This window comes from Patagioenas fasciata, chromosome 1 (assembly GCF_037038585.1).
Source record: "Patagioenas fasciata isolate bPatFas1 chromosome 1, bPatFas1.hap1, whole genome shotgun sequence".
Lineage (NCBI taxonomy): Eukaryota > Metazoa > Chordata > Aves > Columbiformes > Columbidae > Patagioenas > Patagioenas fasciata.
The window spans coordinates 103,014,116-103,041,584 of record NC_092520.1 but is presented as its reverse complement, the minus strand read 5'-3'; the positions used below and the strand labels follow the sequence as shown (position 1 = coordinate 103,041,584).

At 37.2% G+C, this 27,469-nt stretch overlaps 1 protein-coding gene across 14 annotated transcripts in view; it reads right to left on the bottom strand.

Annotated features, from left to right (window-relative positions):
- Positions 1–27,469, bottom strand: part of DMD (dystrophin) — a 1,243,922-nt gene that overhangs the window by 194,634 nt on the left and 1,021,819 nt on the right. For 12 of the 14 annotated variants that reach the window (XM_065859822.2, XM_071812115.1, XM_071812091.1 and 9 more), the window contains 2 exons: positions 5,648–5,820; positions 2,016–2,172 (listed from right to left, as the gene is read on the bottom strand). In XM_065859822.2, the coding sequence (XP_065715894.1) occupies positions 2,016–2,172; positions 5,648–5,820 (330 nt within the window). Of the gene's footprint in view, positions 1–2,015; positions 2,173–5,647; positions 5,821–6,159; positions 6,250–27,469 lie in introns of those variants that run through there. The other 2 variants (XM_065859838.2, XM_065859836.2) reach the window with 2 other exon arrangements.

The window sequence follows — 27,469 nt, the reverse complement described above, 5'->3', positions numbered from 1 at the left end:
CCTTGCAACAAAGCATTATAGTATCTTAGAAAAGCATTGTGCACTGACAGTGAGATTTTTTCTGTTCATCTTTCTCTTTGGCTTTCTCAGACATTAGGTGAAGATAAGCCCTGAGAAACTATATTGCCACTACCTCCCATCAGTCTGCTGCTGTAGACAAATACTTGTTTCCCTGTGCCAAAAGCCAAGTTGTATATGATATTTCCAGACTTTCCACAAATGTGGGGTTCCCAATAACTTAAAGCGGCAGGATGAATGGAGAAAACACAATTATTCTCGATCCATTTTAATTTTATAGGACCATTTCACATTTCTCCATTAAGCAATCAAATCAGAGATTTAGGAACTTCATAACCAACACCTTTCGTTGCAAGTTTCACAGGCTGAAAGTTACATATATGCAGCAGAATGCTTTGAGTGGATGGTCACTGGTTTTGAAATATTCTCTTCTCATGGTATCGAGTTGTGTAACTGAACAACTTAAACAATTCAATAGAAAATATATTTGTTTGAAATAACTATTTAGATGTCACACTCAAGTACACTTGGTCACCAAACAGGAAGAAAAACCATCCCATTATGTCATTATTTTAACTAAAGACACATGTGGATGAAAGCGAGGAGAGCTAGAATACTATATCCAAGTAAATTCCAAGAAATGGAATCGTGGAGAAATGTCATAGTATAAATACTTATATAGCTCATTCTAATCACTATGTAAGGTAAATACCTTTTAAACATGAGAGGACAACTGCTTTGTATCAGTAAGGTTCCTTGCCTTTCATCTTACACTGTTCTCTGTAAAAAAAACAACCCTGGCACTGTATTGCCAGCTTCCTACTGAACCATGATTTGTCCTAGTGGTTTGAGGTCTGGTTTCTGTTATGGACATCTCTTATCCACTGGTGTTTCTCAGATAAAAGCTTTCATCAGAAATGAACACAAAAGAAACAGTCTTATCATAAGGGCATAAGTGTTGAAGTTGGGTATGCTGTCCCAGTTACCTTTCACATGGTTCCCTATTCCTTCTCAGAATAACAGTTTCTCACTATTTACTGTTTCATTTGTCAATTCTTCAGCTTTATTTAAGCAGCACACCAGTTTCCTAATGGGTTTCCTTATGTTACCTCCTAAAAAGCACCACTGAGGTACTAGAACTGTGATTTCACATTCAGACTTGAATAGACTGCAATGGCATAGCAAATTGAAAACTGTTTACCTGAAAGCAGACATTAGGTTAGCATCAGACAGATGGGAACTTGATTCAACACAGGAAACATGCTTAAAGCATACATTTGCCCCTCTGAAAAAAAACCTGTGTGAATCTTTGTATGAAGAATTATTCAGCAGTCATGTGTTATTTTGAGGGTTGTTAATTCGGTGGGTTTAAAACCCCCCAACTTTCTATACAAGTGTTGGATTTAAGTTCTTTTTTACTGCAAAGCTTAGTCTAGAACAATTCCCATATGATGCTCTGCTATTGGCTTTCCATAAGAATTCCCTGATGAAACTAGTATGAGGCATAGACAGATACAGTCAGTCATCATAACAGTTTCACGATGCACACAGTTGTGCCTTAGGGCTGATATCATATACTCTTTTCACAAACATTCCCAAAAGTTAGTAGTAAAATAGGGTTTCACAAAATACACACAAAGTTTAAATGCCCAATCTAGAAAAATTTTCAGAACTACTTATTTAAACCTCAAATAATTTTAGGTTAGCATTTGTTCCGGCCATGAAAACTAGCTGTCTGCCATGGGTCTATGAAAATGCTGTGTTGCTTTTCAAAGAAGCCAAGCAGCTGTTCATAAACACTTCCTTCTCCAAAAGGCTGTTATTCTAGGCTGTGTTTGAAAATTGTAGCTAGTGCTCTCATGCAATAAGTTCAATTTTCATTGTCTTTAAAATATATTTCAAAGGGTATCTTTTATCCAATGAGAACTATTTCATACATCACTAAATTGCAAAACTACAAGCAATGACCAGAAGATTATTTAAAAAAAAAATCATACCCTGTGAATATCATTCTGTTTCTGTACAGTGGGAAGATCTCCACCAATGGGTACTTGCTGTTTTAATTCATCCTCCTTCAATTGCAACCATGCCAAAAGTTCCTGAAGAGAGAGATGTAAACGCTTCCACTGGTCTGTACTGGCTTCCAAATGGGATCTGAAAGTATGTGTTAAACATAAGATATATTCAGGCATATTGAAAATAAAACCCAAGTTGCACAAGCTTGTTTACTGAAAAAGATCCTAGTGTTTCATTAGCTTAATGATTTCTAAAAAGCTTCAGTAGCTTTGAATTAGATTCTGGCAACACTGATTTAAATTTGGTTCCACAACCCTCCCTGAAACATCTGTTATTTTCCCACCTCTTGTGGCATGTATGGTTTTGTGTGTGTGTTTTCAAAATAATAGCTGTGTTGAATTGTCAGTCTCATTAAATATGCACAAATATTTTGCAGGACTCGTGTGCGAGTAACTTAGTTATCATTTAGGATTACTAGGAGATAAATTAACTAAAATGTAGGGAGTAGTTTTCAACTCTGAGAAGAGCAAGCATTTCTCTAAACCAACCCACAAACCATTCAAACTCACAGAAGATTCATCTGGCTCACCTTTAAGATAAAAGAACCAATGCCATCCCTTCCCAAAAAAGTCATGAGGAAATTGTTACAGCAAATAGAATCCCCTTACATTAACCAAATGCCTGTGCCATTTGAACAGAGGTGTGAATGGAAGTAATTGAATTGGAATGGAAAAATTAAAAGACAGAATAGTACTTTGTGCAAGGTCTCCACCATAAAGACATCTTCAATTACTTCCTCTGTCTATCCATAAATGTGGGGTTTTTTTTAATACTGGGATCAAGTATTGAGCTACTAAATTTCAGCAACCATTTTCTGGGGAGAGAAAATATGTGACTGAATTACCGCTGGACTGACCAAATCTTCAATATTGTTTACAGAATAGATAAAGCACACTAAAATTTTGTCTTTCTGCACTTATGAACATGCTATTTTTTAATTGCTGGTTTGAAGAAATGCCTAATTCACTCCCAGTTAACATAAGAATTTCTCTTAGAAATTCAAACCAAAAGCAGCATTACATATATTTCCTGCTCAACGTCCACTTTGTTCATGTAACATTTCTTTCTCAGTGATTTCGCATAAGATCACATATTTTCTGACAGTGAAAATTCTGTACCTACATCTCATATAGAATGGTCTATAAAGAAATGCAATAAATGTGGACTTGTTGTTTTGTAGAACTTATTACGTAGTTTGGATGTGGAAATAAGGAATTGCTGAAGGCAAGAACAGTTGTATTTCTTTGAACTGCTCTATGGATGCTGTCTCTTTTCTAGCCTCTCATGCCAGGTAATTAGAATGGTGAGGAAAGAGAAAGGAAAGGGACAGATGAGCCACAGGCTGAGAGAACGCTCAGCTGCTCTGGTATGTGAGCTGATGGAATATTTTCTCCTTTTCCAAACTTAACAGCTGTGTGGGAGGGACACCCAGAGACCATGCTGCCTTTTGATCTCTGCTCTCACAGGGCAGCTGTGGGCTGAGACAAAACCTCACAGGAGGCTTTGCTTGGAGATGCCAGTCTTGCAGGCAGCAAGGGCTGGGGAAGCCCCAGGACACCTTTGGAAGTGGTGCACAGGGAGAAAAGCAGGGATGGTGTATGGGGAGCTGCAAGAGGCAACAGCCAAAGCAAGGACCACAGGGCTTTTGGAGGGGGCATAGTCAAGCAGCCAAATCTCTGAGTCAGGTTAACTCCTGTTTCCCATGTTTATCTCAGCAAATGCAAGCTTGCTCCAGACAAGGCAGCAACTGAAGGCAAGCACTATGGTCTTCATTTCTTTCCTGTTCCATAGGGAAAAAGTGCAAAAAGAGTGACCCAAAGTGTTTTCTTACTGGTGCTGTGCTCTGATCTGCCCTGTTTTGGTGAATGTTTCCCTGAATCCAGATCGTTCTGCCCTTCTTTCAGCTTCAGGACTATATGTATGTGCATGTTAGTGTACATGATATGAACACACTCACATATTTATAACTGTGCTCAAGCATGTGCAAACAAAAAAGATAATAGGAAAGATGTTTTTAAAATTGAGTTATTTATAAAAAAAATAAAGTGTTTATTAGCATAAACTGTACTGACTTATCAGAATTACATGTAAAAACGGAAATGAACTTGGCTTCTCTTGATATCTACCACATATTTTATCTAAAGGCTTTAGAAAATAATGCCCATCTAAACTAAATAAGGAGACTTGTGGGACTGCTGCCTAGGGAATATTTCATATTTCTACTCTTATACCTCTTTTGGACAAGCATTGCTAGTTATTCCATAGCATGTGATGCAAAGAAATAACTCCAAGCAGACGGACTGAGAATAGCCTGTTCATTCAGTCTGGTGGCCAGCAATATTTAAATTGATTGTCTTAGAAGTTAAAAATTGTTTCTTATCCTAATCAATAAGTTGTTGAACACTTTAAGCCTTTTATAGAAAACAAATATTGTAGAGAGGAGGTCTGTTGCTTTGAATGTTTAATGCAAGAAGTCACTGTGGTATAACTAGCTTTACTATTTCTGACTCTACTAATGACAGCAATACATTTGGGCAAGTTCATGGATAAAAAGAAGAAAAAAGTCTCAGAGAGACCTCAAAGGGTTATATCCTTCGTCTTTTGCTCCTCAGGAAAAAAGAAAAAAAAAGGAATTTGGCTCTCTTTTTCTTTAGCTACTAGAAATCTTTTCAGCCTCACATCCTTCATTTATTTTTAATGATTGATGTTAAGAAGATGGCTTTTGTCATTACACAGACTGACCTCCCTCAGGGCCTGAGCTGAAAAAAGCTAATATTTCATACATTACTTTGAAAAACACTTCTGCCTTTTGCTGCCTTCTGAACTACCATCAACACATAGCAAGCAAGCAAATGAAAAAATGCCTGAGACTGAATGCAACAGAGCTGGGTTGCCTACTGTAAAAATCATGTCTGAAGAGAAGCTTCCTGGCCAAGTTATTTTGATTAGTAATCTTTGGCCCTATGAAGCCTGTACCTTCACTTCGTCATTTGTAACATCATCAATTATAGTTTTCCATGCAAGGAGAAGTTTTTCCTCTGGACACACTGCCTATGGATTTCCTTTTACTCCTGGATTTTATTTGGTAATTCCGTCCACTCTCCAAACAACAGCTAAAATATTAAATAATATGCCTTCTCATTTGCAAGGCTATTCTTTGTTTTGCACTGGAAACACCAGCCTTAGAAATAAAGCTTATTGTAAGAATAGGTTGTTTAATCACGTTCTTTCATTACTCATTGATAAGTCATACTGAGTTATAGAAAAACTCTGCATTTAGAGGGGGTGCAGTTACTGTTTAAATATGTTAATCTCTTCTTCTGTAATTACAAAACCTCATCGTATGCCTCAAATCCTAATTCCCTACTGTCATTTTCACTCCAAAAAACCTAATCATTCTTATGAAATTAGGCCGAAATTCAAAATAGCACAAATAATTTCAAAATGGACAGAAACGGTGCTGTCAGAAAAAAAATTAAACCCTTTTACTTGCAAAAGGCAGCAGTCCACCTTACACACCAACTGTAGTCTTTTCCTCTCATTTAGATCCTACCTAATGTTTAGAGATTTCTTCCTAAGCTCACTCCATCTGAGGTTCATGTTATCCAGACGTCTCTGCAACAGGGTTGCATCTTCAGAGCCTTCCAGGGATCTCAAGATTTTCTGCCCGTTTTCATCCAGGTTGTGGAAGATGTCAGTATGAGCATCAATTTCTGCCTGTAGTTCCTGCAGAAGCAATAGTAAACAATACGTGTAATTTCTTACAAAATCATAGAAAGAAATCACTTCCCAAAAGAGTAGAAAGGTTATCAAACACAGAGCACAGATTTTGATTACTCCTTTTAAGGCAATAGCATGTAGTGTGTACACAGCCATATTTCCCTTTCACATGAAGGCTGTGTGCATTTAATAACAACTTATTTTCTATACAGACCATACTGAACAAAATTTAGGAAGTCAGAAGTCTAGCCTTCAACAGGCAACAAAGCAAGTGCAAGATATATTTACTGCACACACGAGAAAGAAAAACCCCTCAAAACCCTCAGCATCTCAGGTAAATCTGACCTTCACGTGATACGTCTTCCTGTGCAACATTTTCAGTTTGAGCTGGGGACTGCAACACCGGTCCTCCTGCATGGCAGTTCCAAGAAATCTACACGTCTGCAGCAGCTGAGCTTTGAAATGCCAAGTTCACTTAGATTCTGTTGACAGAACGCATTTTGGAGCGGAGGCCTCACCACTCAATAGCAATAAACAGCTACTTTGTGCTATACCAAAACACTGGTCAGGGCCATGGCTGTAGGAGGGCCTGAGAATAGCAAGGACCTAGAATATGCAACTGGCTGCTCGTGTTGAACAGCCAACTTTTCTTATCGCTTGGTAACTGCAGGCCAGCTCTACATTTTGAATTCATTTTTCCCCCTCATTTTTAGCACGGCTGTTTCTGCCAAAAGAACATTCTTTAGAGAGCTGCCTGGTACCAGCATTCCTGCCTGCCCACACGCTCAATGCAGCCTTTGTACACTGGCTGTCCTTCTCCAAGAGTTTTTCATGCTGCAGCTCCACAAGTTCACAGATTCTTTCACAGTGAACAGTGGTCGAACCAAGCTCTTTAAACAAAATAAAAATAAAAATAATAATTAAAACACATACATACATGAGCTCACACGTAATCTATATGTAGCTACATACAGAAAAAGTTCTTTTACTTTCAAACAAAGAAGCACACAAAGAAACAAAGAAAATGACCTATTGAATAAAGTTCTGCCATTTCTCCCGGAATGCTTAGGCACTAAGATTTTTGGTGGTGGTTTCTTGCTGCCTGCAATAGGAGTGTTGGGGATGAAGTTTGAAAGGGGAAATGATTTATGGCATTTGAGAGAAAGACCCAGTGCTAACTGAGCATCACAGATAGCCCCTGACACAAATGTGTTGCAATATTCTTTAGAAGAATGACTTTGAAGGAGGGGAGCACACAGCTTGCCTATTTGGTGTGTTCCTAATTGAATTGGTTTTATTTGATATTTTAAGTGCAATGTTATCTGCACTGAATCATGAGTAGATTGTCCTTGTTCACCTACTGCTGTTACAAATGTCATTTGGCATCCTTTGCTGGATACCTATTTCTTGCACAGTAACAACTAGCACTGTATTTGGAGCAATTTCAAGGTGGGCTAGGAATGTCTTTAGTACAGTAGAGGAGTTCTTATTGAACTATTTTACTTTATCTACAGTCACCATAGCATTAAAGTAGTTAGGAATGAGTTTGGAATACATCAGAGGTAATTCTGCAGAATGCAACTGTATTATGGATATTGCATTTATTTATTGATGTTAAACAGACTATTTAGACTTTAAAAAATGCCATTATTAAGGTAAAAAACCATGTATAATAACTTCAGGTATGAATGCCCTTACTTGAAAATTTGTACTTTATTTCAAGTCTGAATGATGTTAGCTTCAGCTTCCAGCAGCGATATTTTGTTTTGTTTGATTGACTGAAGAATGCTTTATTACAAAATTCCTTTCTCTTCATTTATGCATTTGGAGGTTTTATTTAAGCTAGATTAAGTATCACAAACCTGATATAAACAACCAAAGCAGTATGTAAGAAAAGATGAAGTTCACAGTAAAAAAGTTCACTTTTAATGTCTGTATACTTCTAAGGTCCTTCCACATTGAAAAACTGATAAATCTATTGCTGAATGAAAGAATTATCATATGCACTCCCTGTTGCACAAAATGCTTAGTTTTTAGGGTGGTGATGGAAACAGCTGCCTTTTCTCAGCAAGAATATGTGCCATGAAACATACGTTGAATAACTATGCACAGTAGGAAGTTGTCAAATCTATGCCCTCTTAGTGATTTTCCACACATAGAACAACAGCGTTTTATAACACAAAATTAAAAAAAAAAGCACATTTTTCTTGTTTTTAGAAAACACGTCTTGTAGACAACACATTCCATGTTTTTTCCTGATACATACGTATTTTTGAAACCAAAATTGAGCCATATTCTTTTTATTTCAGACTACTATATCGTATCACGGCTAAATCTGGACCGTTAGTTAAATGGGGAACAAATTCTTTACTGTGAGGATGGTGAGGCACTGGCACAGGCTGTCCAGAGAAGCTGTGGATGCCCCTTCCCTGGAAGTGTTCAAGGCCAGACTGGATGGGGCTTTGAGCAACCTGGTCAATGGGAGGTGTCCCTGCCTGTGGCTGGGGTGGGTGGAACTAGATCATCTTTAAGGTCCCTTCCAACCCAAACCATCCTATGATTCTGTGAAACATCAAAAGTGAAGCATACTTATCAAAAGCTTAGTATTCAATACATGGTTTTTCTGCTCCTAGAAGCAGTTTATTCTAGCTATGCAAGAAGCTTATGATGACAAAGAAGCCAGACAATAACAAGGGTATTTACTTCATTTTGGTTGGTGCATTTCAGATCCTTTCTCTGTGACCCCTTCATATCCCAAGAGAAGCAGAGTACATATAAGAAAGCTCTAGACTGCTTTAATTTGATTTCTAAAATAAGTAATTTCCATGTTTCAAAAATACAAGTGAAAGATCAATATGAACTAGATTATTTTTCTCGACAAGAATAAAGCAGGAAGATCTATTTAATCTCATACACTGCTAAAATATTTGCAAAAGTATACTTTAATTACACATCATACCAAGAAGCATTGTATATAAACTAATATAGACTATTTAACTGCATTTTCATGTTTTCCAATGTGGTCAACCACATGGAAGAACTGCAAAGGATGAAAAATCAATCCTGGTGTAATTCTACTGAGTTACAGCTGTACTTAAGTTGACTCTGTATGCTGCATTTTTGCTGTAATGGTTATTACTGAGGCTGCGTGCAAATAGATTCCCTTTAAAAGACTAGGTAGCAAAATGAAAAACAAATAATGAAAGAATACATTGGCTACAGTAACTCATTAATGAGTATTGGTTTTTAGCCTAAGTTAATTTTCAAATCCACTTTTTGATCACAAGTTACTGCCTAGAGATAGCTGAACTGCATCAAGGGCAGATTTACTTAAGAGTTTCAGAGTGAAAACCTCCTTTATTAAGATGAACTATTATGTAAAGTTAGACGATAAAAGGTACCACAACATTTGCTCATAGAAACCTTGCTGAATAGCTCTCAGGTTTCTACATACTTTAAAATGTGTATTTACATTCTTATACTACACAGAATAAGTCTAGACCTAAGTCACAGAACTAAGAATGACAAAGACATGAAATAAACTTGTCTTGAGCAAAACGGTCTTCTTGGGTGAGGAAATTATCTCTGGCTGTTTCTCTTTTGTCCTGAACCCTGGAAACTTCTGTGTATGATTTCAGCAGAAAAGTACAGTAAGGCTGTAAGACAGCACATCCAACACTGCCATAAAGCTATAGTCCTATAAGAATTCAATATGGTTTGAGATACCTTATTGGAAATAATCGGTGGCAATATCCTTCACATACCACATGCAATATATAGGTATGACATATAAAGGACATGACACATGGCAAAATCTGCTGTTGCTTTGGCAATACATTAGAGTGACTGGTAGGCTGGAAGTCCTAGAAAGAAATAATCAGTTACATTAGCTGGACTATACATGAGTCAGACTAAGACATGGAAATTAATGCAGCACAAATGACAAAACATTTATCTTTTATACAAGGTAGAAGGAAAAGTAATTATGGAATAATTTAAAGAAATTAAAGCATTTATATCCTCCTCTACAAACTCAGTTCCGTCCTTGGAATTGTGCTTCCCATTTCCAAAGAAGCATTTTACATTTTCTAGATACTGAACAAAGTTACTAATGAAATACATGTCATTAATTGATGTGAAAAGGGCCCACAGAATTAAAATCAGCACCATCTGATTAAAGGAGATCAACAGAGAGGAAAAAAATATCTTTACTGACAGTAATTAAAAAAATTAAGTCAGTCTGCATAATTACATACATGTACTCAAGGCATCAGTAAGTAATACCTGTGTGGCTATACATAGCACAGAAGTACTATGCTTTACAGTACTGTTTCTGTAATGCTAATACTGAAATAGCTAGAAAAGCCATCATAAAATTACACAAAACAAAGATCCTACACCTCTATAATCCTTCTCCAGCTGTGTAGTTAGCTGAACTAATTGTCCCCTTCATAATTACATTAACAGATCATATTACATTTCCTCTAATAATTTCTGAAGAAAAATAGCTAAATATTTTAATTAGCTTAAATTTGTAGCAAATTTACTTAAACCTCTTATATTGTACAGACAGTATGAATGATATAATCCTCCCTTTTTCCATGTTCCTTTTTTCCTCCTTTCCTTCCCTTCCCTTTTTCTCCCTTTCCCCTTCCCTTCCCTTCCCCCGTTCCCTTCCCTTCCTCTTTCTTCCTTTCTTTTATTTTTCTTTTCTATTCCTCTTTCTTCCATTTCTTTCCCTTCCTGTCTTTTTCTCTTTCCACCTTTCTCTATTTTGCTTTTCTCTCTTGTCTTTCTGTTTTTCTGTTCCTTCTCTTTCTTCTTATTTCTTCAATTTCTGCCTCTTTTTTTCCTCTCTTCTCTTTAAAATATAACCTCCTGTGAATAAAGAACTTGTTTTTATGTTCTTTTGTGGTGATCTCAAAACTGCCCAAAAATGTCTGTTTCTTTCTACTTTTATTTTGCATTCTCATTGGTTAAACATCAGTTCAGATACCTGGATAAGGTAGAACTTACAAACTTGTTTCAAACCATTTTATTGTTATTGTTCTAACAATGCTGGTGAGCAAAGCATATCTATAAAGAATAAGTCTCTGCTCTGTGAACTTGAAGGAGATAGAGTAGCTCTTGGGTCTTGGCACAGTGTGTTTATTTTTACCAGAAGGGGAGTTCAGTCAGGATAATAAAAAAAGGTTCCCCCTTCAAAGTTTTTTTGTAACCCCTTATGGCTTCTACACATATAGTAACTGAAATCACTGTCTGTATTTTGCAACTCTGCCCAGCACAGCACAGGGACTCGATTTGAAATTAGACATCTAACTTGCTTTTATTTAATTACATATAAACTTCTCCAATTTTCTGCTTTGCAAGACACTACTTTTTCAACTGGAGTTCCCTCTTTTAAATGTCATAGTTCTTCTAAGAACTGGTTCTTGGGTTTTGCATGTTTTTTCCCCCAGATCAAAATACAATTAATTGAGGTAAGATTTTGGCATCTATTTTGATTCCAAACAATCTAACAGTGAAAAGCCAAAAATGATGAGTATAACATTTTGTTATAATATAGACCACCTCAGCTAATACAACCATGTGCTTTCCCAATGAAAGAAGTGGGAAAGAAGCTCTCGGTTCCTCCATCAAGCTTTTAAATAATTTGTTCTTCCAGTCCATAAGAAGAACTTTTATTGTGTCTTAGAATGACAGCATTTACTGAGCAATTTACATAACGATAAAAACTTCTCAAATGAGACTTAAAATGTAATTAAAGGACAGATTTATTGAGTTAAAAGCATTGTTGTGAAATGGCTATACATCATCATGCCATGAAGCCTCCTATTCAGCTAGCCTATGGCATGACCCCAATTCCAGTCTGGTATGATTACATCTCTGAATTTCATGCTAATGACTTGATTAAAAAGAAAGATAAAAAGGTCTTTTCTATTGGGAAGATAAGCGTATGAATATCATTAAGGCATTTCTAAGTTCCCAACACATTTTTCAAGATAACAAAGGATATGAGTTAGTCCTCTAAGAGAGAATCAAGTGCTGATGTGTGGAAGCTAAAAGTGCAACTTTACTCTGGAGAAAACAGTCTGTGTAAGTCACATCTATCACTGTTATGGCCTTAAACTCTGTAAGTGCCAGAATGAAGAAGGGGCCAAAAATCATACTTGAAAACTTCTTTCAGCTAAAAGAAGATAAGATACAAAGCTTTATTTAGCAAATTGTGCCCTGTGTTCAGAAAAGATTATCTTTATAAACAGGCAAAATAACCTTCAATTTAAGTTATTTTCAGATTGCAAGAGATGACATGGTATACCTAAAGAAGTACCCATCTCTTGCTGACAGACAGTAACTGCGAAAACATGCTGTGGGCTTATTCATTTCATTAACGGCGAGCTACCTCAGCTACGGAGTAGGAAGTCTTATGAACACCAACCCAATCGTTTGAACATATGTTCGTCTTTATTGTGCAGATCCTCATTCACAGGACTGGCTTTTGTTTATAGGGAAATAAAACAAATTTTTATGAGACTCGAGCAATTAATTTGTATTTGATTATAATTAAGTATAAATTATTACTTAACTCCATTTGTTTTGGAGGAGTTTATGGATTTCTTTGTGTGTTTCCTGAAGACTGAGAAAAACCCTGCATAACTGCTTTCATTTACATGTAATGAAAATACAAATAAACAGATAAAGAAACCAATCTTTAAACATAAGAAACTTTCTACATTTATAGACAGAGTTTCACTTAGGATTTGATCCAGTTAAATATTTGCCATAAGGTTAGAGAAGTATAAACTCTTCTGGTAGTAGTAATTTTAATGGGAATTGTTCTTTTTACCATTTGTCTGTTTGTCTTGTCAGTATATCTAGGATGGAAACCCTAATTAGAAAGAAAAGTATTAGCTTGACCTTCCACTGAGGCAAAAAAATTCCTAGTAGCCACAGCAATGAAGAACTTTTACTGCATGGTGTAACTATATGAGATTTCTTTTACTACCACAGAATGCACTACCTTTCTGGTAAACAAATGATACAAAGCAAACAAAGCGTATAGTTTAAAGGGAGAGTTGCAAGTGTTCTGTATGTCAGAAGATCAGCTACCTCTACTGAGATGTCTATGATTTGGCTTAGATATCTGCCCTTGAAAACTGTGTATTTGAGGGTTGGAAAAGTAGGAGGGAAGTAGCATAAACATGGATATACTCACACACAAAATTTTCTGAAAGTAAAACTGTTAGGCTCATTACAAATGAGCATAGATCTCTAGATTTCAGAAGGTAGTCTTGCTCCCAACAAATATGCAGGTCCTGACCCTGGTGCTTCAATGAACGTCTAATCCCATTACACCTACACATGCTGTCAGCATACTCACCTGTCAATCTTTCAGCAATCTTTCTGCAGCAAAATAATTATACTGCTACTTTCAGTATGTCTAATTTTGCCCTCTCCCCTTTTGCCGGAGGTGAAACAGTAGCAGCACAAAGGCAGCACCATGCTCTGCAGGAACATTTACTTCCACTCAGTAACTCGGGCAAGGTCTGAAAGTCCTGCTGGATAATTTGGAGAGCATCTACCTCTATTAGTTCCACTGTCATCCCAGTACTTCAAATTAATACTGATTTTCTCATACAACAAGCAGCTAGAAGGGCTGAACTACACAACTGCCTCAAAGCCTGAAGAAAACAAAAATCTTATGAAAGAAGAAAGGAAAGCGCTTTTTCTCTGTCACCAACCTTTAGAGAAATATACCCGAGATTTATTAATTATAAGTGACCATTCCTAGAAGAAAAAATATTTTTATATGCAAGACTGTATACTTGTTTCACAGAAAAGGATCTAAGGCTTCAGTGCACCAACATATAACAATAAGACATCTCATCTTACCACCTATGGAATTCACATATACTTTCACCCTTCCACAAATACACAAGCACGTGCAATCCTCTTCCAAACCCTTTTAAAATAAAATTTAGAGTATTTTATAATTAAAATAAACTATTTCAGTTCTATACATTGTCCTAATTCCTTCTGTCAGAAATCTTTCTGCAATCTATTTTTTGTCTTTAAAACAAATTCTGACATTTCACATTTTTGGTGGTAACATCTTTGATGCCGGGGGAAAAATAATTGGTACATCGGTTTCATAACATGATATTCAATTAATTAAAACAACATAAAATCTTATTAAAACTCTAAAGAGGACAACATAGAACATAAAGCAGAAACGGGAGGCCTCATATATTACACGCTATTAAAACTGGTTGAAGCAGAACAAGAACTGTATTGGTTTTATGCCTTTTTCAGAAGTTAGCATTGTTCCAAAGATAATGATATTTCAGCTAGGGTTTTACACTACTTCAAGTGTTACTCACTACTAAAAACCAAGATCCCCTGCAATTAACTGTTCTTAATCAAGGACAGTTTAAGTGGGACCCAGTGGGCTTTCTGCAAGGGGGAATATTGAAAAAGCTCCAGTGCTTCTGCACATACTTGTGTCAAGTCATAGAATAGTTTCGGTTGGAAGGGACCTTCAAAGCCCATCTTGTCTAACCCACCTGCCATGAGCAGGGACATGTTCAACTAGATGAGGTTGCTGAGAGCCCCGTCCAGCCTGGCCTGGAATGTCTCCAGGGATGGGGCATCCACCACCAATCTGGGCAACATGTGCCAGTATTTACAACCATCATTGCAAAAAATTTCTTCCTCATGTGTAGCCTTAATCTCTCTCCTTTAGTTTAAAACCATTACCCCTTGTTCTGTCACAACAGGCCCTGCTAAAATGTCTGTCCCCATCCTTCTTATCGCCCCCTTTAAGTACTGAAAGGCCACAATGAGGTCTCCTTGGAGCCTTTTCTTCTCCAGGCTGAACAATCCCAACTCCTTCCCACTTTTCTCAAAAGAGAGGTATTCCAGTCCTCTGATCATTTTTGTAGCAATCCTCTGGACCCTCTCCAACAGGTCCATGTCTTTCCTGTACTGAGGGCTCCCTACCCAACTGGGGTGTCCTGAGGCAAGTCCTTGGAGGACCGAAATTTGGGCAGCATGAAGGGCAAAAGTACACTTAATCTTGATTTTCAGTGGGAATACAGACCATTCTAGTGTGGCTTCAGGATCTTCTGACTTTCTAGGTTTTAAGCAAGAGATGGCTAAAAAGTTACTACAGAGAAAGCCACCCTGTGGCAGGCAAGTATTAGCAAAGTTACTTCAGGCCTTTAATGTTGGATTTTCCAGTCACCACAAGGCAGAATTCACCAAGTGTTGGTTGGTTCGCTCATTAACAGTGGACACCAGTTGGGTTTAGGTTGCCATTAAACAAGTTAATTTTACCTTCCTGATGATGCTGCAACTGCAGCCTTGCTCAGTACAAAGGGTACCACACGTTCATGTACCTGGTGAGAAGCCAATGGGGCACTTTGCTGTGTGAATGGACCCCCCTCTAAAAGCAACAATGGGCAGAACCAAAAAAGGTCAAGGAGCTCTGAACAGCTCTTGCCAAAAGGGCTGATATGGTGATGAAAGCTGTCAGGCTCAGGACCAGGAAGGCTCAGAAAGGAGCTCCTGCCAACTGCAGCCCACTGCAAGGTCTTTAGGAGAACATGGTGCTACAGCCCCGCTCAGTGGGATTTTTCTTCTGACCCTCCAACCCAAAATCCTTGGCTGCCGGCTCCCACCAACACCAATCACAACACTAGGACTTAGACTTAAACCAGTACTGTGCTGCTGTGAACACTCAAACCCCAACATCCAAATAAAGATGCACAGCATGACTTCTTGTCTGTTAACTTGTCATTGTTAATCCACACATCGAGATGTCTAATCATGCAATATGCTGTTGCATTGGAGAAATGTGTTTGTGAGAAATTTGATGTAAGAGGAAAAGTTTCATCTTCATCAGTTTTCAGCTCGAAGAATGTCCATCATTTTCAGTTCTTCCAGAAGAACCTAAACCACAGAGGCACCAACACCCAGAAATATGTTTTGCTATGAGTTACTTCAGATAGTGTAATAATGCATTTAGACTGCCTGAAAATAAAAAAAATAACTGGCAAGAGTTCAACATCTGAAAAAAAGGAAAGTGTTTTAACAAAATCTTTCAAAATAGCTTTAACTATCATATTGATTGGTGTCTCTATGGCAAAGCCTGATCGTGTTTTCTTGCATCCAAAAAAATCAGAGTTGAACAGGATATGTGTATCCAGGGGTCTCTGAATAAGATTTATGTCCTGAAAAAAAATATTTGGTGTTTGCTTGGATTTCCTAGCAAGATGCATGCACTCCTAAAGTAAATACAGTTTTGGGTTAAAATGATAAATATAATTGAAAAAAATAATGAGATCACCAGCAAATTATGACATGCAGATAAACTTCCTTCTTAATTTTCACCTTTTTTCTTTTTTTCTTTTTTTTTTCTTTTTTATTTTATTTTAAGAGAAATGCTATTTTCGGGAGAAAAACAACTTCCATTCATGTTTTTCAGCTTGTCATTAAAAAAATTGATTAATTGGAATCACCGACTTTCTCAAATTTGCCAGCTGAAAAAAAAACACTTGTTACCAGTTATGGTAGTAGAAATAATTCCATTATCATAATAAAAACTGAAGAGTTTTAATTTAGAGGTTTTATTGGTGAAGTCATGTAAGTGTTTTCATCTAGATGTAGATAAGAACAATTAGCTCCAAGATCTGAGCATCAAGACAGACACCTGGAACCATTATTTATGCCTTTTCGAGCTGAAAAGTAAAGTGAAATACAATACACACTTTAAAAATTAAAGTCTACTAAGTACTAAAGAAGGAACTGAGGTGGGTCAGATGAACGTACAATAGAAGTCATGTAGCTAACATACATGGAATTAAAAACAAACAAATAAAACCTTCCTTCCTAGAATCAGGCTCTTTAAACATTAAAAAGGAACTCAGAGTTTAGATATATTCTCAGAAGGCAGAGTAAACTCTTGTCAGTAAATCAATATATTAGGCAGATCCTAAATACTGTAAGAATGTCATATGTTCCTACTTAAGTTCCTGTAGAAATCCAATATGCCATCTTCTCCTACTGTCACTTCAGAGCCTGTCATCCAGGGCCAAGTTTATACCCTGGAATTACTTTTATAGCACTTCAGTCAAGATTAGTTACCGAACACTTCATAAATTGCTGTCATAGGACACTGCAAGTACTTGACTTCAATATGAATCACAACAAAGTTGCTCTTGTATCCATAAGATTTTTAATATGTTGCTCTTATTAGTCTCGATGACACACTAAATGTGACACAAACATTAGGCTGATTGATACTTTTTCAGAAATCAGTTCATAAAATATCCCAATGCACTATATACTCATAAAAAGTATGAATACGCTCAGAAACAGGACTCCAATACTTCAGAAAACTAACGACATAGCTGAAATATACAGTCCAGCCACACTAGTAATTCCACCTGAAGTTGAAAAAGTCAGGAGCTGAGGAACACTGCTTGGCACCACAGGCAATCTTGGAAGAGACACTGTCAAAACCAACATATTAGATTGCAACAAAAAGGAACTGTCTATCAGTTTATTATTAAAAATAAATGCTAACTACTACTTAAGAGTGGAAGCAATACTCTCAATGAAAAAAAAAGTAAAAAGCAGTTATTATGGAAACCAGGCTTCTCATGCTTGTTTTGCTCCCTCAAAAGCTTTTGCAGCAACTGTGTATACCAAAGGTTTCTGAACAGCATTCATGTAACATACTCAAAAATACTGACAGTAACTGCTTCTGTATCAACCCTGTTGATAGTGGATAGGAGAAGCAGTACAAGCTGAGTTAAAACAGGACTGCTACCTTCTGAAACTAGTCCTTACAGATTCTCTTTGGATTCAATCAGAATGCAGCCAACACATACACACAAACCAAACCAAACCAACCCCACATTCACTCATTTTGTTTTGAAAAAATATACTTTATTTAGTCATACCTATTAGTTCTCACGTTTATATCAACCTCAGAGAAAGAAGGAACATCACTTTTACCAAAAAAGATTACCTTGGCCTTAATAGGAATGTTAGTTTTCATTGCATTCCCTGGGGATTAACACCCACTATTTCTATTCTGTAAAGCAACTTCAAAGCTTTCTACTCCTTTCCACAAAATGTCTTCCTCAATATTTTGGGTGAAGCTTACTGGCTGCTATCCACAGAAGTCTGATTTAATGGAATTGTTACAATCATAGGACCTTTTCTGATGAAGATTCTCCAACTGCATTTTGGTTTATCATCCTCTCTCTACAGAATTTGACTGATGCACTTTATCTTGCTGTTAATATTTTGGCAACATACTTTGAATTTTTTTGTAGTAGTAAAGCCAGAAGATGAATAGCATATCTTTCATATTTATGAAGGGGTTTTGCTTGTTTGTTTTCCAAAGATGGAACCAAACAGAAAAAGAAAAAATTGTAGATTGTATTGCACAGCACGAAAAACAGGCACATACAATTTTTGACATGGACAGCATTCAGATATCCTGACCACCATCAGTCACTCAGAAAGTGCTCAGAAATGCTCTGTAACCTGTAATTTTATTTATTTATTTTCAAGTCTTACAGTCTTGATGATAAGTTCAAACTCCTGGCTTGGATAAAATCTTCCTTGAGTGTTCTGACTAAAAGCTTCTTTTTAAAAAGTTAGATGCTCTGGAATTTTCTGTATTTCAAAAGTATTATAGAATTAGTCTACTCTCCAAAACAAACAAAAAAATGCAGTAATGTCATAAAAGAAACAAGATTTTCAGCATAAAGTGGAATTCTAAAACATTCAAGCTAGTTACCATGAGAAAATATTAAAGGCTGAGTAGGTTTAACAGTTTGTGAAAGCCCTGTGTGATAGGTATCTCTGTTTAAAAGCAAAAATGTTCATCAAGTGATTATGGAAAACTGATGATCAAAATCAAATGTGACTGTTATATTGGGATTATTTGAGCCCTAAAAGTACAGTGATATGCTGACCAAATCCATCACAAAAAATCTCATCTATTTAGAATCTCAACACATAATGTTTTGAGTAATTATGAAAAGTGCACCCTTCTACTCTGTTGCAGCTAAAAAGGAATTTAATATACATCATATACATGGTGGATGCAATAAAGATTAGAGGAACGTGAGAGCACACAGATTCTTGATTAAGCTGTTCAAACAAAAAAAAAAGCCAAGTGAAAATCTACTATACCAAACAATGAAATGCCTCTGTTCAGTCACGCCTGCTACAGAACACAGTATTAGCTGGCACTGAGAATCACAGGTTCACTTGGAAAGGAAGGGACCTCCACAGGCCACCTGGTATAATCTCTTGTTCAAAGTATGTCCAGTGAGAGTGACTGGCCTTGCCCAGTTGTGTGTTGAATATCTCCAAAAATGCAGACTCTACAACAGACCCCTTTTCCAGTATTTGATCACTCTCACAGAAAAAGGAAGGAAAAAAAACCCTTATATCAACAGAAATTCTCATGTTCCAGTTTGCCCCTTTTGCCATCCTGTGACTCTCCACAGATGGTGCTGCCACATCTCTTTAGTCTCCACATGGCAATTGTGGAGATGAGTAAGGTCTCCCCTGAGCCTCTCCTCAGGCCAAGCAAGTTCAGCTCTAGCAGCTTCTCCTTATGTATCAAAGTGTTCCAGCCCCCAACCACCTCAGTGGCCCCACACTGGACTCTCTCTAATATGTCCAAGTCTTTCTGGTATTGAAGAGCCAAAAAATTGACACATCACTCCAGTTGCAGACTCCCAGAAGCTGAATAGAAAGGAAGAATCACTTCTCTGGACCGCACTCTATCAGCCCATCTTCAACTTATTGTTGATGAGGACCTTTGTTTCATTTTCTGCAAAGCTGTTTTCTAGCCAATTAGTCCCAGTCTGTACTGCTGCATGGGTTAAGGCTCCCTAACTTCATCTTCCTCTACACTGGGTAATGTTTAAATCCCACAGACTCCGTTAGTAAGCCTGGGGACATGAGTCCAAAAGGCAGACCTTGCCAGTGAAAAGTGAAATGAGAAAGACATTGAGCACCTCAGACATTTGCATGTCCTTGGTCATCTGGTCTCCCACCCCACTGAGCAGTGCTCCTGCGTTTTCCTCAGCCTTCTTTCTGCTGCCACTGCACTTACAGAAGAATTTTGCGTTACTCTTCACATCCCTCCATGAAGACCCTGTTGTTTTCATGTTTGTCTTCCCTAGATGGTGCACAGTCTGTTCGCCTCTTGCTGCAAACTCATAGAACCACAGCACACCTCCCACAGGTAAGGACATTGCTGTCTCCAGCCCCAGGAGACACAATATGCTCCTCGAAATGGGTAGAGACTTGCTTGGTGGAACTTCACTCAGGACTTCTTTCAGAGTCAAAGTCTCAGATGTGTTGAGGGCGGTTGCTTCAGCTGGTGTTGCTGCCCTGCCCTTTTGCACATCAACAGTTCAGTTTTGGGCTCCTCATCATAAGGAGGACACTGAGGTGCTGGATAGAATTCAGAGGAGGGTGACGAGGCTGGTGAGGGACCTGGAGCACAAGCCTGATGAGGAGCAGCTGAGGGCACTGGGGCTGTTTAGCCTGGAGAAAAGGGGCTGAGGGGAGACCTTATTGCTGTCTACAACTACCTGAAAGGAGGTTGTAGCATGGAGGGAGTTGGTCTCTTCTTCCAAGTAGCAAGTGACAGGATGAGAGGAAATGGCCTCAGGTTGCACCAGGGGAGGTTTAGATTGGATATTAGGAAAAAATTCCTAATTCCTAAAATTCCAGGGTTGTCGGGCACTGGAACAGGCTGCCCGGAGAAGTGGTGGAGTCACCATCCCTGAAGGTGTTTAAAATGTGTTTAGATGAGGTTCTTAGGCACGTGGTTTAGTGCTAGGGTTAGGTTAGGTTATGGCTGGACTCAATGATCCTGAGGGTCTCTTCCAACCAAAATAATTCTATGATTCTATAATTCTATAATTCTAACACTATCACTGTGCAACCCTCAGCAGGACTTCTGCCCTCTTGGCACCCTTGCTGCAAAAACTGGCATGTAAAAATACAAATGTCTTCCACGGAAGACATGTTGAAATCATCTTATTACTGAATATCTGTGTTTTTGACAACACCCACAGCAGTCAATGTTTTTATGAAGTTAAGTGAAATATATAATGTTTTGACTGGTAGAAAACTCTGTAAATTTTAACACTTAGTGATTCCAAAAACTTGTGTATACACAAAAAAAAAAAAAAAAGTGAATGTTTATTTGTAAGAAATTAAGAAGAAGGTGAGGCAGTAAAGATAACAGCATGAATTTGGGTTACTGCATAAGATGAGAGTGCTCATGGAGGAAGAGCTTCCACCTTCATGCCAGGTAGTACAGTTTGCTCACAGAAAGAAAACCAGAAGTTACACATTCACTCTGAAAGAATATATATATATATATATCTTTTATTTTTTCCTAGAGTCCTCTTCGAAGTATCACTATTGCTTTATTCAGATAATTAAAAAAATCTGTTTATGGCTTTTAAACCCAGAAAACTATGCACAAAAGGAAAGTAAGAGACACATGATATGTTTTATGCCTTTGAAAAAAGCCCTGTGTACAAATAGAAATGATGCAAATAAAAATGATCCCATACCGATTATATGCTATCATCTGCATACAAAGTCCTGATAATGGGAATTCCAGGCTAGAGGCGGGGAAAGAGGCAGAGAGAGTGACACTAGGTAAAAAAATTACTCATATTCCGCAAGCGGTTCTTGAAGTTTAAGGACATTTTCTTAAACCCAATGGAATGAGCATAAGCACTCCCAGAGATTCAAAAGAAGAAATTAGACAAACTATGTGTGAAACAGTGTAAGTATAATATCCCTCAAGGCACACATAGCAAAAGTCACTGTTATGCTATTCAATACAATGCCACTTACCCCTATTATCTGCTATGTACACACATTTGACATCTAATCAATTTCGGGTAAAAATAATTTTGGTGATGTAGATCTATTCATAACTCTGACAGAGTAATGTCACTATTCAATAAATACTGAGCAGGGATAATAGTGGACCTGCATCATGCACTCATTCGGTGCTAGGTTTCATCAAGATTAAAACTTCATTTCACATACACTGTTTTTATTCTGTGATTCCATCTCAAATACCTACTGAATTAAACTGAAATTCTCCTGATTAATACTGGTGTAAGAAAACTGGCTCCATAGTGAAAAGCTTACTTTCCTCTCTTTAAAAGGGAGAAAATGTGATGACTGACCAACACAATAAAAGAGAATGAGCTAGCTAATGGCTACAAAATCTCTAAAACTTTCTGGAAAAGGCAGCTTTCTGATTTATCTCACCTCCTTTACCAAATACATTTTGTAAAATAACAATAATAATGCTAAAAAAAAAAAAAAAAAAAAAGCTGATCTAAAATTTTAAACTGATAATTTGTCTGTATTCTTCAAATACCTTCAATACATTTGACTTGCTAATAGAATTCAGAAGATTTTTTCCATACTAGCAAGTTTTCTGAAAAAAATACCCTTGCACGTACAGAGCTCCATAGTCCAACTGTACCACTAAATGAAAAACTGATCCTTAGTTTCCCAGTGGACCTCGGTGTTCCCTTTGCAATCTTAGTGAAAGTATAAAAACCAAACAATGACATTCAAAGTTCTGATGCCTGTTACTCAGCAACTGGGTCTGTTTGCTGAGGGCACACACAACTGCGGATAGACATAAGTTGCCACTTAAACAAGGTCTCAAGAGGATGCATGCTTATGAGAAATAAAATGAGATAAAGTAGTCTGTGTGAAGAAACTTTAAAGGCTGATGAAAAATAAAAACCACGGCAAACCTTTTACATTTCCTCTTTTTGCATTCATTTACTTGCCAAAGGACATGCTTGGCATGAAGAATTTATCCTAGATTTAACAGAAATGAAAAAAGAAAAAAAGCAAAACAAAACACAGAACAAATGACTTAGCGGTTTACATGTTTGCATATTTGATTAAAAAATCAAAATAGCGGCTGAGGCAGGGAAAGTCTCTCCCATAAGCAAAGGTATGATGAACAAAAAATACAATATCAATGTTGTCCTTCAAATATGCTTATACACATGCCACAGCAGTCATCTGTCAAAATTATCTTGCTGTTGCAGTTAATTCCAAGAATCAAACACACACAGTCTATTCAGCACACCACCAAAATGCATGCAGATGAGCTGTGAGCTCTGAATCCCAGCCTGCACTGATCTACCAACAACAGCAGCCAGTCCCCACGACACAAAGTCAGCACCACCCCAAATTCAGGGATGGAAAAGTAATCCACTGCCCTGGATTAGCTTTCTATGAAGCAGTGGTGCTTGAATACCTGTTGCTAAAACTACCTAATCAGGATTAAGGGCCTTCTCAAAAGGATGTAAGAGCAGGAAAGAAAATGTTTGATGGCCACTGAAAATTCAAGCCAACGTTCTGCAGCAAAAGGAGAGTTCCTTGTAGGAACTGTGAAACTTGAATCATTTGAACTGGCACCAGTTTTCCCTGCTGTTCATACTAGTTGCTCATGTTTAACAAACTCTCCCTACTCAAAAGTCTTGCTTTGGAAGAGATCCAATACTTGCCTATTCAACATGTCTTGTTCTGCCTTTATAGTAACTCCAAAACCTGAGGTCTCCATGAATGTGATGGCTGCAGGTTACCTACTGTGGCAGGAGAAGATCATCTGGATCTTTGTAAGTCATCCCTCAGGTCTCCTGCAGGGCAACACCAGCTGTAAACTAAGGAGATGTCCTTCATCCCCAAATAACCCAGAAAAGTCTTGGGTAAAATTCCTTTAAAATGGAAAGTAAACTTCTATAAATTCCATAGCAGGTCCTCTCAAAACAGGGGTGAGAAAATATTTAGCCTACTGTATGTGTATTTCAGTTGCTCTATGTAACCAGACTTTGCATTTCATCTTTATTTAGAGTATAGATAGTCCAAATACCATATTTTCAGGGATTTAAATCAGCATCAATATTTTTATGTGACTGTATTCCCTATAAGTCATGTGGAAATATATACAGTAATAAGAACACTGCAGTTACAGTATTAGAACCATTTCTGGCAACTAGCGATAAGAAAATAAATTTTGTTTCATGAAAAAGCTTGATTTTTGGAACTCGCTTTGAATTGGAATAAACCCAACTTATGTTTTTATAACTTTCTTCCTAAAAAGCAGGAAGAACATCCTGACAGCTAGCAAGCCAATGACTCAGTCATACTCTATGATGAAAACCTAGGTTCATGCAGCTTTCTCTTAAAAAAAAAAAAAAAATTATTACTGCTTTTTTTGACAGGCAGATATTTAAACTAATTTGTCTGAAGTTATTACTGATAGTTATGACATAGCAAAAAAAACCCAAAACAGAGAGAGGAAGATTACTAGAATGCTATGTAATATTTAGTTATTTTTAACTGATTCGTTAGAGGGACTTCAGATCTGGGAGCTATTTTCTCCAAGTTTCACTTGAAGTTGCGCTTGAAGATCACACCCAGAATGAGACAGGAACATTTTATGAATGACTGACTCAGAGAGGCAACATGGTTCAGATTTCTCTCATAATAATCTGGGACAAAACCCCTTTGTTAGTGATGTAAAGAATACAGTTAATCAATGCATGGTTTAGAACTGTTCAATTTTTACTTTTCATCTTATACAAGCCCAACAAGCAGCAAGAGACAGACTGATTTGTTCCAGAAGTAAGACTTCTTTCACCTGTTTCTGAAAAAGTGTTAAAATGACTCATTATACGCAAGTTGTCACTGAAGTTACATCTTCCCTTAACAAAGATCTGAACTTGAAGCGTTTTACACTTGAGACCAGCAACAGCCAACAGTGTTGGGCTCACAGCATCCACTAGTTATCAATAAAATTTTCTGGGATTTATAAAAGCAGACAGTAAACATCACTGAAGATGTTACATGACACAAGTAGCATTTCCTTTTCAGCAGTATGCCTTCAGGCAACTGCTCATGCCATCGCTTTCTCACTAGAAAAGGAAAATTCCTTTCAGAAAGATGCAAGCACAGACTGGAGACCTTTCTGATAAGCTGCTGTGAAGATGTCCTTAAGTTCACTGGCTCAGTGTTTTTCCAGTGATTTTTTGAGGAAATACATCTAAGACAGAAAATAATTTCTACCTTAGCCAGTTCTCAAGCCTAGGTTCTCAGATCAGGAGAGTTCACTTGGTATCAGTGTCTTGTGCTCTTTTCTATTAAGCTTATCTTAAGTAACTCCCTTTATTTTGAAGATGAAATTCTGAAAAGGAAAAAGGTCTTGTTTTGTAGCTATTTCTGTCCATTTCCTGATTACTTTTCCCACATTCTTGTACTTTTTCAACACTTTCTATTGCTTTTGCACCCAATGGAATTTTTTTCCTTTTATAAAACAAAACTGCTACTTCAGCAGGCTGCTGCTAATGAATAGTGCAGTATAGAATGGAAAGATTGTTAGAAAAATTCCTCAAGCTTGCATAAAAATTAGGAGTTGATTTTCTTGTGGCAAGGTATAAACTAGGGGACAAGAAGAAATTACTCCCATCCTATTGTATTGTGAAAAAAGTAGGTTGCCAGTACTAGTGAACAGAAACTTCTTGAGATGAATTTGCCCAGTCATGGTCAGAACACTTTGAAGATGTCACCTTTACTTAAGTACCTCAAGCTTCATCATTAAACATGGAAAAAAAAAAAAAATGAATCACTGGAGAGAATATTAGAGTGGACTCAGAAAAGAAAAACGTGACTTGTAACACACAGAAGTGGGATATGAAGACAAGCAATAGAGAAGACTAAAGAAACAGCAATCGTCTTAAATTGTTGATCCCTACATTGTGATGGGCTGCTGTCAGTTCCCTTTCTAGTGACTTTGACTCACTCCTTGCTACATACACTGCATTGGCTACGTTTGCTATGCAAAATGTAGGTTTCATAGGTTTTGTTGTAAAGCAAAATAAAACCCAAATTGCCGTGTCAAAATGCTATTCTCTTTCAATATTTTTTTCTATTTTTTTAAATCCTTCTGCCTAGCCTATGTAGTTTCGAGACCCTCTGATTAGTCTGTATACACCCTAACATGAGGGTTTGCCTGTATATTTTTTTCTCCAAGCTATTATTAATCCTAGTTAACAGATGCTGAAGACATTAATAGAGGAATTTATTTCACCAAATTTTGGTATTTGCAGACAAATTAATCACCAATGCTCCAGGCTGGAGAGAAATAGGCCCTTTTAGGACATTATTTATCTAGTTTACTTGATATGCACTCTGTAACTGGCTACTTCTCTTTCATGTATAAAGACAAGCTACATGACTTTGTTCCAGTTATAACAACCAGATTTAAGGCACCTGAAATTTGGTAACTTTCCAACACACTTCTTGCAAAATACTGAGGAAAAAATATGTGGCAGGAGGGGAAATAAAGTGACACTGGTCATCGGACAAGCTGATATTCACCATCTCTTTCTTCCTCTCTAATATGTATGCATACACCCAGAAACAGACGGATTGTCTGTGTATGTACATGAATCTATCCTTTCATACTTCCACTGTAAAAAATGTAAAATAAAATAACACTAGTGCATTCCAATACAAACATCAGAAAATTCTTTGAAGTCAAAATGTTTTTCAAAAGCGGAAACAACTATAATGAGTAACTCAGGATGGAAGGCAATTTGGTACTAGTATGCTTCTCAGTTTGAATCAATTTGAGCAGACAATGAAGCTGATTTAAATTGTTACAATTCTATGCTACTTCTATGAAATTTATTCCAGTTCTGAGCCTTTTGCCTTTTTGTTTAAAAATATGGTGGAGATACAGGTCTATGTCCTACTAATCAATGAGATGGAATTATCCAGATGGAATGATCATAACTGCATCCTCTGAACTTCTGTTTTTCTCTGCTTTAGCCACTGCAAAGACACAAAAATCCTCTTTGAGGTGACAGGATGACTACTTCCTTGTAAACAACTGTATTCAACAAAAAGGAGCTGAAATTGTCACAGTATGAAGATTTTAGAAAAATATTTGTTGCACATTTTTGGAATTTCTGTTTTTCCAAATCAATTAGAAATGAACACTGACATGAGAAGCTTAAGGAAACATAATGTACAACAGTGAAAAGCTACTTTTTAAGCCACATTGTCTGAGAGCTTATCAGACACCTGTTCTGATGAAAGCGACCTAAATGACAAAGGAGAAAGCATGTTCATGAATGTCACAGATGCTAATGAATTGGCTAAGAGTACTATGCACATGGGAAAGCCAGAAAACAAAAAGGATTCTGAAGAAAATCATAGCTACAGGAAAGAAGAAAAAGAAAAATAGTTTAAAACTCAAAAGAGTAAGCAAGGCAACATAACACTAAAAGATCCAAATGGACTCCTTCAGACAATATAATCCACAGCTCAGCATACCAGTAAAGCCACACAAGAGAAAGAGACAGAGAGAAAAACAAAAAGTAAATTAGATAAAGCTTGTGATGCCAAATCACAGCATAAACCCACCAGAATAACTCTGTGTTATAAGCAGTCACCACCTTTACAGAAAGATTTATTTGCAGCTTGTTAAGTCCCTGACAGTTTTTTTTTTTTTCCTTGATATTTAACTTATTTTTTCACAACATAACCCCTT